Here is a 17,400-nt window from a genome sequence, read left to right on the forward strand (position 1 = left end):
TATCGCTATTAACATTTCATTTCAATTCAATAGCTGAATTATTTTCGGCTTTTCACAACTGAAAGGAAGTAGTTGAAATTTATTGCATTTTGTGAGAAAAAAACTTTAGTTGTTGTTTTGCATTTAAAAATTTCAATGAAGTTTTAAAACTACACAACACACAGAGAAATAAATAAACATATCAGGTTGAAAAATGAGGAAAAAAATATCTAGGAGTATAAAAATATACAAATAAAAAGAAATGCACAGATGGGGAGAAAATTAAGAGCACAACAATTCAGACAAAGTTTTCAATCTGGTTTCTGGCACTGCATATACTTTTTTTTTTAAAAAATGTCAATATTTTAAGAGAAATGTTTCTAATGAAAGAAAATGAAAATAAAAGTTGGATAATATTTCAGCTTAACTGATTTAAGGAAAATAGATTCCTTAACACATTTAAATCCAAGAATCCAATGTTAAATTTTTTTTTCTATTGTAAAAAGAAACTATTTTTTAACAGAAGCAATTATAACAATAAAATTTAATACAAAAAGTTACAAAAGAGTAATATGATAGAGAATTGACTCTCCATTAACTAGGATAAAACTATCCAACACAGCAAAAGAAAAGAAAAGGCAAATGCTGAAATGTGAAATCTTATTTGTGTAAAAGTTGATGCAAAATTAGTCCAATATAAGAGTTAAAAATGTAAAGAAAAATCCCATGATATCATTTTACACACAACTGTTTAAGTAAACAACTCTATTTTTTTCTTTATTTTTCTACAAAAATAGTAATTGTAAATCTAAAAACATTAAAATATCTGTTCACTCACTTTCTATTCTTTTGATATAATTATAAAGGACTTATTGTACAATAATTTAAAATTTCACTGATATTTTTTTAAAAACTGTTCATCAAAATTAGCATAAATTCCATTATCTGGAATTGGGTCTTTCCCGACCATTTTGGTTGAGGTTGATCGAGAATCAACTACATATTTAAATCTATGAAGAACAATTTTTTTTCTTTACAATCTAATCATGTAATATAATCTATATAAAAAACTTATTTATTACTAACACAAGAAAATGGCAAGGTAAACATATCCACAAAACAAAAACTTGTTTATGCGAAAAATAAAAATGAAGGACAAAAGTTTTTAAATCTCTTTTAAAGAGCATTTTAAAGGAAAGTAAATATAAACATTATAGCGAGGGAAAAAAAATTACATTAAAATTGAAACTGCTTCTTTTTCACAGTTTAACGAGATTTTGTTAAGTTTTTTTAAATTTTTCACAAAAAGAAATTTTTTTTGATTACAAACACAAAAAAATGGCAAGATAAACAAATCAATAAAAAAGTTGACTAGCCACAGAATTTACAAAAGCTAAAATGATAAACAAGAAGAACTCAGAATTGTGGCAATTCATTTACAAAGAAATGCAAAGCTGATAATGAAGGAACTTGTTATTTATGGGAAAGCTGAGGGGATTGATTTGTTGGAGATGGTGTGGAGTTTCGTTGCTCCTCTTCTTTGATCTTCTGCTGCATCTGTTGGAGCATTTCTTGCATCCGTTTTAATTCAGCTTCTTTTTCTTGCAAGATTCTATCTTTATCAGATATCTCTTGAGAAACACTGCACATGAAAATAAGACTTAGTTTTAAATGAGTATAAAAATAAAATTGATAAGTATATGCACAGAATTAAAATCATCTATCTATTGAAAACTAATTTTATTTAACTACATTTTCTAACCTGTCTTTGTTTAAAATAATGATTTAGGACAAAGTAATCTCTACAATACAGATAAACTGGTAAACACCCAACTGCTGAAGTTGGTTCCCAAACTTTTCGAAATCACGGTAGTCTCACATAATTTAAACTACTTAAATTCAGAAAAAAAAAAAAAATTCTGTGACGTTTTAGGTATTTCAAGAGAATTTTTTATTAAAATTGCTAAGAGTCTTCAAATCAATTACTTCATTTGTCGAAGTGCTTTGTTTGTATTACAATTAATTGGTTAGAAATAAAAGTTGTGAGAAAGCAGCACACAATATAATATAGGGCTATTGCATTAATAAATGTTAAAATATTTGTTAAATTATTACTAATATTGTTAAATTTATTTAAAGGGATTCTTCATTAATAAAGCAATAAGAAGTATTATAAATACGTGGGAAAAATAGATTGCAATAACAGACTATTAAAATATTCTCACATTGCGCCATATCATTTCGTAACCAATATAGTACGGATCAGGGCTAAAGAGAATAGAAGGGCTGGTTCACTCCTTTGAAGTATCTCTTGCCGCGCCGATCCTCCGACGTCACTCTAGTGACGTCACTTTGGCGCAAAGCTCGCACTTTTACTTCAAGAACGGAGCGTTTGGCCTTACTAGCTCTAACTAATATTGGATCATTTCTTTTTGCGAGATATTCTAAGACATTTGTNTCGTGCCAGGGTGCATAGTCAAATATTCAACAAAAAATAAGCACCTTTTAAGCACTCAAAAGATAATTTTAAGAACTTTAAAAAAGTATTATAATTGGGCAGGGTGGGAAAGTTTTTGACAATTGTTAAAAATCATGAAGTTTTGAATCATATAAAACGAATGGCGTTTTCATATGCTATGGATTGACAATACGGTGAAATAGATTGGGGTTGAATGAATTGTGAAAACGTTGAATAGAAAAATGTGAACTGCGTCTTTTTGCATAATTCGCAGCTAAAATCAACATGGTAAAGGAAAAATCTCATTCAGAAAAAGGGAAAATTAAGCACTTTTTAAAAACACCCAATGAAAAAAGCACCTTTAAGGGCTTTTAAAAAACAAAAATAAGCACCTTTAAGCACTTTTTAAAAGCGCTAAGCACCCAGAGAAGTCTCACAGAATTTAAACTACTTAAATTCATAAATTTTTTTTTCTGCGACTTTTTAGGTATTTCAAGAAAATTTCTTATTAATATTGCTTAGTCTTCAAATCAATTACTTCATTTGTCAAAGTGCTTTGTTTGTATTACAATTAATTGGTTAGAAATAAAAATCGTCATTAATCACAGCTGTGAGAAAGCAGCACACAATATAATATAGGGCTATTGCATTAATAAATGTTAAAATATTTGTTAAATTATTACTAAGATTGTTATATTTATTTAAAGGGATTCTTCATTAACAAAGCAATAGAAGTATCATAAATGGCAATAACAGACCATTAAAATACTCTCACATTGCGCCATATCATTTCGCAACCAATATTGTACGGATAGTATTGTAACCAAACATGCTAAAATTAAAACCTGAGTTTCATAATTTCAGTACATCAGAATTTTAGCACATAATAGAAGAGAAGAACAAAAAAGTTTTTTTTTTTTAAAATGTAAAACCTTAGAATGAAATTATTTATTGAATCAAATTTAAAATTAAAAACTTACGCAGGTTTTTTAGCAGTTGTTTTTCCAGCTAGCCTTTCAGATCGGTAGTTTTCATAATGGAGATCTTGAGTGACTTCTTGTAAATCTTGCATATGAGTTCTAAAAAGGGGAAAAAAATATCCCAAACATAAAAAGGCAAATAGAACTAAAAATTTTAAAAGACAGCCACAGCACCATTCAATTGCCATCATAAAGCAAAACATTAAACACAATACTAAGATTAGAGATCAACCCAGATTTTTTGTAAAATGTCCTGTTGCCATGAAATTCAAAAAAATCCACTATTATTTTTGTGAATCTAAAATTAGCATAGAGTCCAGGTTCTTTCAGCCATAGTTCTGAATCATCAATTTGTGAAATCAATTTGTGAAATCAAAAATCAATTTGTGAATCATCAATCTTATTAATAATAAGTTCACTGAGAAGTTGCAGGGCTTTAGCTCTCTTGATAACATTAATTAATGTTGAAACCATTTCATCAATTTTTTAAAAACATTTTTTATTTAAAAAAAAAAAAATTACATGCTTCAAATCTACATTGTAAATAAATTACAGTCAATTCGTTATAATTAGAAGTATAACTCACATACACTATAATTCTATTTTTTATGCTGTTTAGATCATCAAATCTTAAACGTAATGTTAATTATTTTTTGCTACTCAATATTTAAGCTTTCAAACTTGATTTTATTAAAAAAACCAATACATCTTTTTAGTTCAAAAAAGTAAAATAAACCAGATATGTCAAGCAATCAAAATAATGATTGAGCCCTGATACAGAGCTTTTAGAAAATGTCATATACTCACACAAGCATTGTGCGTAACTTGATGAAATCACAGTGGTCAGGATTTTCAATTTCAACCACACCCCAAGGATAAAGGCGGCCACGAACTTTACGACCTTTAACTTCAATGGTAGATAAAGCTGCAGACACTGCAAATGGTACAGCTTCCTACAGAAAAAAAAAACTTCATTAGATAATCTGGCAGTTTTACAATATTTATTACAGTTTGTACACAAACACAACCAGTATTTATAAATAGTGCAATACTTTTTCATCTTAATTGAGTGGAATAAAGAAAAATAGATTTCTCAATATAAAGATAAATCGAAATAAATTTATAAGAAACTAACTGATAATTATGGTTAATTTCATACAACAATATATTACTTTCAATAAAATTTTATATGATCTCCTGTCTAAAAAATAAATGGATACAAAAATACACAAAGGGTAAATAAATATAATTCGTCATAATCTGGAAACAAATATTAAAATAAAAAAAAATTGCCGAAAAAACGTAAGAAAACACCTGCAAATTAAACCAAAATGTTGAGCTTTTTATACAATTACAAGAATCACAGATCATTTTTAGTACTAGATAATAACTAACTTATAACAGACAAACTTACAATCAAATAAATAAACCAATAATATTCTTTAAAACAGAAGCCACAACAGGAACTTGGATTTTAGGTATATTTTAGAGATCAGAATGGATTCTTTTTTATTGAAGAAATGTTTTATTTCTTTAAAATTTTGCTTCTCATAATTTGCCTATGCGTGAGACACCTGCTGTCAGAGCCATGAGGTCAAATGCCTGTTACTGGATTCTAAAAGAAGTGTAAAATGACAAAAGTAGGAAAAAATTTAGTAAAAATGGTGGGGTTTCTTATGAAAACTTTTGTTTCAGTACTGATTCAGCAATAATTTGTTTTTCAGAGGAAAAGTGGAATATATAAAAAAAAGGCACGATTTTTCATTTGAAATACATTTTGGATTTCCCTTTTTGAATCTAGTTTTTCATATTTTTTAGTAAAAGAAATCTTTAAAAAACCAAAGTGATTCTCTTAAAATCACACGCTTGTCAAAATTCAAACAAATTCATAAAAATAAATAAATCATTAAAAAAATCAGGAATATCAGAACAACTACGAACCCTGTAAACCTCACCGAAAATTCCAATTGCCAACGCCTACTTTTAATCTATGGAATTAGTTGGATTAGTTTTTAAACATTTTTAAAAGCGTAAAAGAGGGCATTTGTCAAAAGTTGGGTTATGTTGTAATACCATCCAATATTTATATGTAATATATAGATATATCTATTTACATACAAACATATAGATACATATAATCAAAAAAGCTAACTTGAGAAAGAATTTCAAGAACCCAGATTTATCTAAAACTATAGACATCATTAGGTATACAGTGGGTTTGGAGTCTCTAAAGAATTCCTAAATCTTAAAATGCTTTTTCTTCATACTAGCACCAATTGAAATTTAAAAATAAAATAGTACATATATTCTTATTGCACAATTGTTACTTCACATAAGTTCTTCAAATTATGTTTCTTGTAAGAATATGTCTATGCATTCTCCTAAACTAATAACCCCAGTTCCCGATGTTTCAAAAATTAACATAATTTTTTCTTTCCTATAATAAAAATACTTTCCGAAAAAAATGTTTACCTTCAGCTGCTTTACTTGTTCCTTATAATCTTCATCTTCATCAGAATCACAATCTGGAAGAGGATAAATGCGGATTCCATTTTCATCAATTTCTTGCATTATCTTTAAAAGAACAAATACATAAGCAAAAAATATGCAAATGCAATTTAAATATACACGAATTCTATCCCTGACTATAATGCTCTAACTTACTCTTTTTTTCAACTGCATAACTTCTTTCTTCGTCAAAGCATCAGCCTTTGCAATGACTGGCACTATGTTTACTTTCCCATGAAGCTGTTTCATGAATTCAATATCTAGGGGCTTCAGACCATGACCATAAGGAGAGATGAAGTAGAAGCAGCAATGAACACGGCTATCATTGATATTTCGTCTGTTTAAACCACTTTCATCTCGAAGAAACCGCTCAAATTGATCATCAATATACTGAATTATAGATTTAAAACTAGAAAAATGCAAGACAATATACATTAAAAAAATAATATTAATCACAAAAAAAATACGAAAATAAAATTCTAATATGCAAATAACTAATGAGTAAAATTTATATAATAAACAGTACACTTTTAAAACTGTGAAAATTTACATTCCTTTAACTCTTTTCAAATTTATTAAAAATATTATTTAAGTTAAAATAACTGAATTCATTAACATTCAAACATTTTTGATCAACTCTTTAAACTCTAATTATCTGCTTACTTGCTTCTAAATATTTGCCTTATACACCAATTGTTATTCAGAACATTTAGTTTAGCAAGCAGTCTTAAAAATTTAATATTTTTTAAAACTGAAACATTTTACAGTCTTTCTATGAGAATATCATTTCAAGCAAGGGCAGCCGATTTGGAATTGCTGACTTGGCATACATTCTTTTTTTGAATACCAAGTAAATACTTTAAGTTTTCAAGTTTATTTATTTTATTACTTATTCTGAATTATTCAGCTGAATTAAAAAAAAATAGTCATAGATTTAAAATTTTAGTACACCGATAGAATAAAATGTAGAACATCTTTGCTACACTAGCATTTAAAGCTCAAATTATTTCCTGAGGAAGTTAATTCTTATGCAGATAATTCAGGATCGGTTTAAACAGAGTTGGATGGCACAAGCTAGAATTAAACATTCATAAAATGAAAACAAAACTATGTACTCAAAATATGCAACGTATTTGTTGCATTAGGCTTATAGAATAAAATTATTTTCCCTGGAAGAATTGAACTAGAGATTAGTGACATGAGCCAGTGTTGACTGAACTTCATAAAACTGAAACAATATTTTAAAAATTATATAGTGTTATAAACTAAGTTTGATGGAAAAAAAATGGTGCATCAAGGATCAATGGAACTACAGGAAGTTAAACCCTCTGAGGGATGTAGTTGGTCCAGTTTTTGAAAGAAAAAAAAATTGGCTTAGCAAGTTAGCTTAAAACACAAAACTTTAATTATTGATTTTCTTTATACATATTTAGAGAATGAAAAATAGAGTAAAAAAAAATTCCTCAACAAAAAGCTGATTTTATGGATACAGATAGCTTTGATTGTTTCTGGAAATTAAAATGAGACATTTCCATTTTCAATTAATATTATCTGATAAATAAATTTTATAGAAAACAAATATGTTACACTTATTACAACTTAAAATATTTTTTAAGAAATACAAAGCTTTCTGTTTCAATGAAGATAAAAATATGAAATTAGACATTATAAAAACCAAAATTTAATAATCTTCATTTCAACAAAATACAACTCAAATGTGCAATGTTATGCAAGCAAAATTCCCAAATAAAATAAAATTGATACATTTTTTCATTTTTTTAACAAATTAAATTTTGTATAGGTATAACAATTAAAGGTGTGGTAAGACGTAGATATTGTCATTTGCTAAGTCAGTCAAGGGGGGGGGGGATACGGCACTAACAGAATTTTCTTTCCGGAATAGAATGTTAAACCCCAAGCAGTGTATGAGCAATATATTTTGAAATATGATAAGAATTCAGCAGGGTCTCCACTGAAGTTGGCACTTAAAAAACATTTGCTTTACTGGCGAGAGTGAAGCCTTGTTTCAGTTTTAAAGATCTAATTCTTTTCTTCACAATTCTAACTTAATTCAAATTAGTATGAATAAATCATAAATAGGTAATAAATTATAATAAGAATGGTCTAATAATGACCTAATTTACTGAAAATCAAATAATTTTCTTTAAAGCATACTTTTGTCAATGTCTATGGTCTTGAAATCATGAATGATTGTCTTTGAAAAGTAGTGATATAAACCACATGACTGATTTAATTGTAATGTAGCAAAAGTTTTAGAACCCAATAAAAAATTTTAATTAAAAATTGATGTTTTGTCTGTTTGTTTTTTCAACACTTGGTTACATTATGTTTTTCAGTGATCATCCTTTTTTTTATACAATTTAACTCTTTATGAAAATTTTACTCGCTTATGCTAGCTAGGGTATATAGTATTCTATTTATGTAAACAGCATATTTGCTCAACTCTTGGTAACAGCATTAATATCCCATTCTATTGACATGCGTAATTCTTCTTTATATATTATCTGCGAATCCTGCAATTTGAGGCATGTAGTACGAAAACATTTGGAACTGATGTTTGAAATTTACTGCAAGGCTGTGATACAAAATTTACCAAGAGGATTTACTTTACTTATTATTATCACTCAAAAACATCATTTCGAAAGGGTATCATTTCAATTAATCAAATAACTCAACACAAATAACATTTTAAACTCTAAACACTATAACAAAATTCAATTTTGTAAGTTAAATTAGATCAACTTAATATATTATTAAGTTTAAAATTTGATACAAGACAGTTTGAATGCTAATTTAATTATTTTTACTATTTTCCAACTATCATTAAGCACAGATACATGAGCATTTAGCTATTATAAATCTTAATTTTAAAATTTTGAAGGAAAGATTATAACTTCAAACAACTGAAAAATCAAACAATACAAATTTAAATAATGATAAAAAACCAAGTTATACATCAATATAAATAAAGGAATACTAACCTATCATTATTATTAATGGCATCTCCAAAACCTGGTGTGTCAACAACAGTAAGTCGCAATTTTACACCCCGTTCTTCAATTTCAACAGTTGATGCTTCAAGTTTCACAGTTTGTTTGATTTTTTCTACATTGAAGGAAAAAAGAAATATTAAAATAATTAGCATAAATAGAAAACATTGTTTTCAAGAAAAAATATGCAGCTTTGGCGAAATTTCCAATGTACGAAGAACTTTCATGATTCATCAGTGGCCATTTAAAAAGCTTCACTATCGAATTTGGGGACAAAGTCTTCACAACATGTGGTCAGTGGAAATTGAAACCTGCTCGCCCTGAACACATTTGTGATAGTCTGGAATTTTTCTTGAATGACATTCTCTTGCGATCAATTTCGGTTCGCGACTTTGCCAGACTTTTCATGGTGCGTAGCCAAAACTTTCAACAAAAAATAAGCACCTTTTAAGCACTGAAAAATATTTTTAAGTACTATAGATATTAACAAAATAATTTTCAAAGACTTTACATGATCATGATAAAATAACTAGTTTTTGATTATATTAGGCATTATAAAATGATCAAGAGATTTTTTGGTCCAATATTAGAGGGTGAAAATGAAGTCAAAATTGAGAATATCTCGCAAAATGCAAAAGAGGACTACATGAGAGTGCAATAATCTCACCGAACTCAGCTTAGTAGATGCACGTGCGGACTTTTAGGTATTTCATCTAACATGTAAAATGATCGGTGCTTTCACACGCTAACGATCAACTGTACACCGAAATAGATTGTGGTTAAATGAATTGTGAAAATGTTGAATAGAACAATGTGAAAAGCACAATTTTACATAATGCACGGAGAAAATCAACATTCCCTTTTCGAAAAGGGAAAATTAAGCACTTTTTAAAAACACCCCATGAAAAAAGCACCTTTAAGGGCTTTTAAAAACCGAAAATAAGCACCTTAAAGCACTTTTTAAAGATGCTATGCACCATGGTTTTGGACTCATGTATTTGATATAGCTAAGGCGATATTATGTGGATGATTAGGAACAACACAAATGTTAGTAACATACACGTGAATTAAAAAGGAAAAGAATGCAAATAGGGGGAAAAAACAAACAATCAAAGAATAAAAATATAAACAATCACCTAAAACAAAATTGTAAAATACACAGACAACATTAATAAACTAAATTAATTATAAAAATAAATCTAGCTACACTGCATGTATAAAATTATTATCATATGCATATAATAACCTGATGCATCAGGAATATGTCTTTCAGGATACAAGTCAGTCAGGAATAGACTATTAATCAATGTTGATTTGCCAAGGCCAGACTCTCCTGTAAACAATATGCATGGATTAGACTAAATTTATAAGTAAAAGCATTTATATTATGAAAGTATTAGTAAATACATAGAAAACAAAATAAAATTATATAAAAGAATAAAGCTCAAGATATGAAAATTTTTACTGCTGCTTGTAAATACAGCAATCATTAGGAAAAATTTAATTGTTTGCCCTTAAGATATGCTATTTTTATACTGTCCAAGCTAGACAGTACAAATTGAAATTTAATCTTTTCTTTATTTGCTAGAAAAATGACCTAGATTTAACAATCCTTGATCCAATATCCTTGTTTTATCATTGACTTGACAAAAACATTTTTTAGAGACCAATAAGAATTATTTTGTTTTATTTGTCTGCAGAGTCTACAAAATTTGAAAATTAATTTCAGCCAGCTTATAATGAAATGGAAAGTAAATTATTTTTTGCAGTGTTATTTTATGAAGAGAATAATTTGATAGCAAAATATTTTAGGGACAATTATTATTTTGTCTCATTTTATTCTAGAGACTACAAAATTTAAAAAATGAAGCTACCCAAGTTTTATTTTTTAGAAATCAGCATATAATAAATGACAAAGAAGCATAATTTTTGTATTTATGAAATAAAGTAAAAACAATTAAGATTCTTAATTTAATATTATCTAATATATAAATAAAGTGTGGAGAAGTATAGTATAGCTGCGCAGAGTGATTACTAAGTTTTATAAGTAGGTATATACTGTTTATTTTTAGATACACCAGAATATGATGAGCAATGATTCTGCTAGGCTTTAGAATCTACAGATCCTTAAAAGCTAAGAACATACTACATATTTTTGGGCACATTTTTACACAAAGCGTATCTCGAATTCATAATTGATCTATTGATGGACAAAACAAATATTGTTAAAACAAGAAGAATTATATTTGAACAATCAAGGTGATCAATTAGGATTTTGGAGATATTTGGCACCTTGGAGATTTTAGTTGGCGTGACAGATCATAATACGGAAATATTCCCAATTTAGCTGTGAGAGTTGTTATTTATTACATATGTGATTAAAAAGTCTATTTACAAAACAGTAGATAGGTATAATCTGCTTCTGGACAATTAAATAAGATAAATGTCATCGGAATATAAACAAAATTTTTATTTTATATAATTTGAACTCTCAACTGCATTATAAGATTATTTTTCCATTACCAAAAAAGTAATATATAAAAATTGGCATTTGATATTTGACCTATAACACAAGATGACATGTACAATTAGAAGTACAGTAGGGAACCGATCATCCGGAACGACTGGGACCATCGCTATTCCGGATAACTGATTTGTCCGGTTTTCTGAATCGCTACAAAAAGCCGTTTTTTTATTGTTAAACCTAACTAAAAAATAATATTTGGAAATAANTGTTATTCAGAACATTTCGTGTAGCAAGCAGTCTTAAAAATTTAATATTTTTTTAAACTGTAACATTTTAGTCTCTCTACGAGAATATCATTTCAAGCAAGGGCAGCCGATTTGGAATTGCTGACTTGGTATACATTCTTTCGCCTAATCCTAAGAAAATACTTTAAGTTTTAAAGTTTATTTAATTTATTACTTACGCTGAATTATTCTGTTGAATTAAAAAAAATAGTTTTAGTACACTGATAGAATAAAATATAGAACAACTTAGCTACTCTGGAATTTAAGGCTCAAATTATTTCCAGAGGAAGTTAATTCTTATGCAGATAATTCAGGATTGGTTTAAACAGAGTTGGATGGCACATGCTAGAATTAAACATTCATAAAATGAAAACAAAACTACGTACTCAAAATATGCAATGTATTTGTTGCATTAGGCTTATAAAATAAAATTATTTTCCGCAGAAGAATTGAACAAGAGTTTCGTGACATGAGCCAGTGTTGGCTAAACATCATAAAACTACAACAATATTTTCAACATTATTTAGTGTTATAAACTAAGTTTGATGGGGAAAAAAATGGTACATCAAGGATCAAGGGAACTAAAGCAAGTTAAACCCTCTGAGGGATGTAGTTAGTACAGTTTTTGAAATAAAAAAAAAAAAATTTGCTCAGCAAGTTAGCTTAAAACACAAAACTATAATTATTGATTTTCTCTTTATATATATATTTAGAGAATGAAAAATAGAATAAAAACAAATTTTCTCTATAAAAAGCTGATTTAATGGATACAGATAGCTTTTAAAATGAGACATTTCTATTTTCAATTAATATTGTTTGATAAATAAATTTTACAGAAAACAAACATGTTACACTTATCACAACTTTAAATACTTTTTAAGAAAAACAAAGCCTTTCTGTTTCAATGAAGATAAGAATATGAAATTAGACATTATGAAAATTTTATTTGCTTATACTAGCTATCTATTCATGTAAACAGCACATTTGTTCAACTCTTGGTATCAGCATTAATAGCCCATTCTATTGATATGTGTAATTCTTGTTTATATATTATTTGCAAATCCTGCAATTTGAGGCACATAGTAAAAAAAAATTTGGAAATCATGTTTGAAATTTACTGCAAGGTTGTGACACAAAATTTACCAAGAGAATTTATTAGTTTATTATCACTCAAAAACTTTAGCAAGGGCATCATTTCGATTAATCAAATAACTCAACACAAATAACATTTTAAACTCTTAACATTAAAACAAAATTCAATTTTGTAAGTTAAATTAGATCAACTTTATTATTAAATTGAAAAAAAAAAATACTATTAATATTTGATACAACACAGTTTAAATGCAAATCTAATTATTTTTACTGTTTTCCAACTATCATTAAGCACATATACATGAGCATTCAACTATTATAAATCTTAATTTTAAAATTTTGAAGGAAGGATTAAACTTCAAACTGAAAAATCAAACAATACAAATTTAAATAATGATAAAAAAACAAAGTTATACATCAATACAAATAAAGGAATACTAACCTATCATTATTATTAATGGCATCTCCAAAACCTGGTGTGTCAACAACAGTAAGTCGCAATTTTACACCCCGTTCTTCAATTTCAACAGTTGATGCCTCAAGTTTCACAGTTTGTTTGATTTTTTCTACATTGAAGGAAAAAAGAAATATCAAAATTAGCATACATAGAAAACACATAATATTGCAATTATTGGCATCAAAAATAACTTGTTATTTTTTCCCTATCTCCATTAGGAGAGTAGTCCCAAAATGGATATCGAAAAACATTAACACCCAAAAACATTTTTAGTGACAAGCAATTGAGTAGAGCAGATTATGAAGTTTTAGTCACTAAGATAGCAAAAAAGAAAATTAAAACAACTTACAGGTTTGATGAGTATCAGATTTACCAATTAACCATATTCTTTAGACATAATTTTTAAAAATGTCTCATATTTGATATACTTATAGCTAGTTACTTATTACCTCCTCTGTGACAGTTTCGAGCTTACCCAGCTTTAGATTAATGGATAAAAGCTTTTCTTAGAGTAAAGGTGGCCAAAGCATATAACTATACTGCCATTAAAATTGTAGAGCAGTGGTTACCAACTGGCGGCCTGCAAACTAAAATGTATTTGTTGTCCTTTTTTTGCAGACAATTTTCGTAAAAAATCTATATGGGTTTAAAATACTTTTCTTTCGTTAAAAAACCCCAATTTATTCGTTTCTGTGAAATTTAACATACCAACAGAGCAAAAAAATTTATTTCTCAGCTAAAAATCTACTTCTTATTTTAATTTGTAATTCAATACTTTTGTTTTGTACAACTTGATAAAAGTCTGAAAGCAATATTTAATGCTTCTTCAAGCATAAAATAGTCCTAAATAAAATTTTGATAAAGTTGCAGCCCATCATTTGACTAGAGTTTTTAGTTGCGGCCCCCGGCCTCATGTAAGTTGGAAACCCCTGTTGTAGAGTCTAAGCCTTATGACTGTACAGCCCCCAAATTGGCTGTTACAGAACTGCTATATTTATTATACATTTTAGTTTTAACATTTCACTTTACTCACATTTTTAAGATCTTGAAAATTTCACATTTTTGAAATCTTTTACAAATGTTAGTCCCCTTAAGTTCTGCATGATACCTCACCGTGACAAAGGGGTTTCACTAGGTGGAATGGGGGATGCACGTTGGAAGGTTAGTTTTCTGGTAGGGCAACCCAAGGTGTGAAGGTCATTCCCTTATACCCAGCAAAATCTTGCAGGCAAAGGAGCCAGGTCAGACCTTTTGTTTCAGGTGCTCTGGGTCTTCTAGACTAAAGAAGATGCTTCTCACCTTCTCCATGAGTTTTAAGCCTACAGTGCTTTGGTAGAAAATACCCTGGAGGTGTTTTACAGTTCAAGGGAGATAAATCGGATCAAACGATAGTTTTAGGATTCATAACGGTCCATTTAAAAAGCTTCATTATCGTCCCTAACATGCGGTAAGTGCAAATTGAAACCCGCGTAAGTGCAATTTGAACACTTCCGTGATAGTCTGGAATTTTTCTTGACGGACATTCTTTTGCAACCAATTTTGGTGTGCAACTTTGCCAGAGCATTTTGGACTCATGTTTTTGATATAGCTGAGGTGGTATTATGTGAATGATTAGGAACAACACAAATGTTAGTAACATACATGTGAATTAAAAAGGAAAAAATTGCAAATCAGAAAAAATAATGGATAAAAATATAACAATCACATAAAACAAAATTGTAAAATACATAAACATAAGTAAACTCAATTATAAAAATAAATCTAGCTACAATGCATGAATAAAATTATTATTATATGCATATAATAACCTGATGCATCAGGAATATGTCTTTCAGGATACAAGTCAGTCAGGAATAGACTATTAATCAATGTGGATTTCCCAAGGCCAGACTCTCCTACAAACATTATGTAGAATTATTACATTAAATTAGACTAAATTTATAAGTAAAAACAATTATATAATAAAAGTAATAATAAATGCATAGAAAACAAGATAAAATAAAAAAAAGAAAGAATAAAGCTTAAGATATGAAACTTTTTACTGCGGCTGGTATTTTCCGTTAACGCAACATCATTAGGAAAAATTTCATTGTTTACAATAAAGATACAATGTTTTTAGAATGTCCAAGCTAGACAGTGCAAATTAAAATTTAATATTTTCTTTATTTACTAAAAAATGACCTTGATTTGACAATCCTTGATCCAATATCCTTGTTTTATCATTGACATGACATAAAAATATTTTAGAGACCAATAAGAATTATTTTGTTTTATTCGTCTGCAGAGTCTACAAAATTTTAAAAATGAAGCTACCCAGGACTAATTTTTTTAGAAATAAGCACATAATAGACAAAGAAGTATAATTTTGCATTTATGAAATAAAGTAAAGACAGTTAAGATTTTTAATTTAATTTTATTAAATATATAAATAAAGTGAGGAGAAGTATAGTACCTAGCTACACAGAGTGATTACTAAGTTTTAAAAGTAGGTACATACTGTTTATTTTTAGATACCACAGAATATGATGAGCAGTGATTCTGCTAGGCTTTAGAATCTACAGATCCTTAAAAACTAAGAACACACATATTTTTGGGTACATTTTTGCAAAAAGCATATCTCTAATTTATAAATGATCTACTGGTGGACAAAACAAATATTGTTAAAACAAGAAGAATTATATTTAAATAATCAAGGTGATCGATTAGGATTTTGGATCTATTTGGCACCTTGGAGATTTTAGTTGGCGAGAGAGATCACAATACGGAAATATTCCCAAGTTAGCTAGTGAGAGTTGTTATTTATTACGTATGTGATTAAAAAGTCTTGCTACAAAACAGTAGAGAGGTATAATCTGCTTCTGGATAAATACAAAAGATAAATGTCATCGGAATATAAACAAAATTTATTTTTATAGAATTTGAACTTTCAACTGTATTATAAGATTATTTTTCCATTCCCAAAAAAGCAATATATAAAAATTGGTATTTGACCTATAACACAATATGACATGTACTATTAAAATATCAATAATAATGCTTAAACCAATCATTAAAAGCAATTTTTCGGATTTTTGAAATGACAGTTTGATTATTGGTATTGGATTGAATCTGTAAAACTGACAGTTAATAAAAAATTACCTAGCTAGGTTAATAAGTTATATGAAAACATACCAACAACCATGAGAGTGAATTCGAATCCTTTCTTCACGGATTTCCTATGAACTTGATTAGGCAAATTGGCGAATCCAACATATCCAGGAGTTTCAGGGTTATTAAACTATAATAGAATATAAATATGTAAAAGTGTTGAACACACAAAAAAAGAAAAATTACGTCAAATGAAATATTTTATTGAGAAGACTTTTTTTTTTATCTTTATCAATATTTTAAAACTTCGCATTTTAAATTATTAAGAATATAGAATGAAGTGAGTAAAACACAATTTTTACCAGTTTTCCTTCAGTACTCATCGTTAATGCTAGGTGAAAACAGAATATAAGTACTTCAAAATTATTTGTAAATAAATTCTATTCGGCAAAAATATGACAACACCCAAAACATAATACAGTTGCAGTTAAAGATTGAACGCAACAAAACATAAACAAGACGTTGAAGAGAGGGAAAAGTAGTCAGGCAAACTTCGAAAAGGGAATTTCATTGACAGAGAAATCCCCATGAATTTCAGAATTCACGGTTACATCATTTGTGGATGGCTCTATATGTGGTTCTACTTTGTACCGTTTCAAAGTTGCAACCCTTTTGATCGATAGAAAGGATTAACACGTTTTAATACTTTAAATAGTATATAGGTATTATTATGCGTATAGGTATTATATGATAAAAACGGAGATATAATCTAGTAGCTGTTATTGTTGCTGGTTTCGTCCCGCAGTGGACTGATCGTTAAGACACGGTTCCCGGCAGATCATCGAAGTCAAGCATCACTGGCTGTGGTCAGTGTGCGGGTGGGTGACCACTTGGATCAGTCAGCGTAGGGACAGAGGGTGTGCGGTATTGGTCCTCGTTAAACTGTTCTACCGTAAAATGCTCGACTTCACGTGCAGGTCATCAGGCTGCTGAAGCAGGGCTGCCATCCCCTCTGCAGAGGATCAGAATTGTGATGGCATGTCTTCGGATCATCCTCAAGGATGCTTCCCCGACCGT

The 17,400-nt window shown here is 28.6% G+C and overlaps 1 protein-coding gene across 2 annotated transcripts; it reads right to left on the minus strand.

The window, feature by feature from the left end:
• Nucleotides 1-1,083: 1,083 nt before the first annotated feature.
• On the minus strand, nucleotides 1,084-16,844 carry LOC107445432 (Septin 1). 2 transcript variants are annotated; one of them, XM_043043447.2, is made up of 9 exons: nucleotides 16,686-16,844; nucleotides 16,408-16,513; nucleotides 15,045-15,131; nucleotides 13,222-13,345; nucleotides 6,082-6,334; nucleotides 5,890-5,991; nucleotides 4,225-4,370; nucleotides 3,418-3,516; nucleotides 1,084-1,621 (listed from the first exon to the last, which is right to left on the minus strand). In XM_043043447.2, the coding sequence occupies exons 1-9, from the start codon at nucleotides 16,704-16,706 to the stop codon at nucleotides 1,453-1,455; spliced, it is 1,107 nt and encodes a 368-aa protein (XP_042899381.1). In that variant the 5' UTR covers nucleotides 16,707-16,844; the 3' UTR covers nucleotides 1,084-1,452. The 2 variants fall into 2 exon arrangements, with proteins under 2 accessions (XP_042899381.1, XP_042899380.1); XM_043043446.2 differs by lacking the exons at nucleotides 13,222-13,345; nucleotides 15,045-15,131 and adding exons at nucleotides 8,928-9,051; nucleotides 10,183-10,269 and having other exon boundaries at nucleotides 16,686-16,843.
• Between the last annotated feature and the right edge of the window lie 556 nt (nucleotides 16,845-17,400).

This window comes from Parasteatoda tepidariorum, chromosome 5, assembly GCF_043381705.1.
Source record: "Parasteatoda tepidariorum isolate YZ-2023 chromosome 5, CAS_Ptep_4.0, whole genome shotgun sequence".
Lineage (NCBI taxonomy): Eukaryota > Metazoa > Arthropoda > Arachnida > Araneae > Theridiidae > Parasteatoda > Parasteatoda tepidariorum.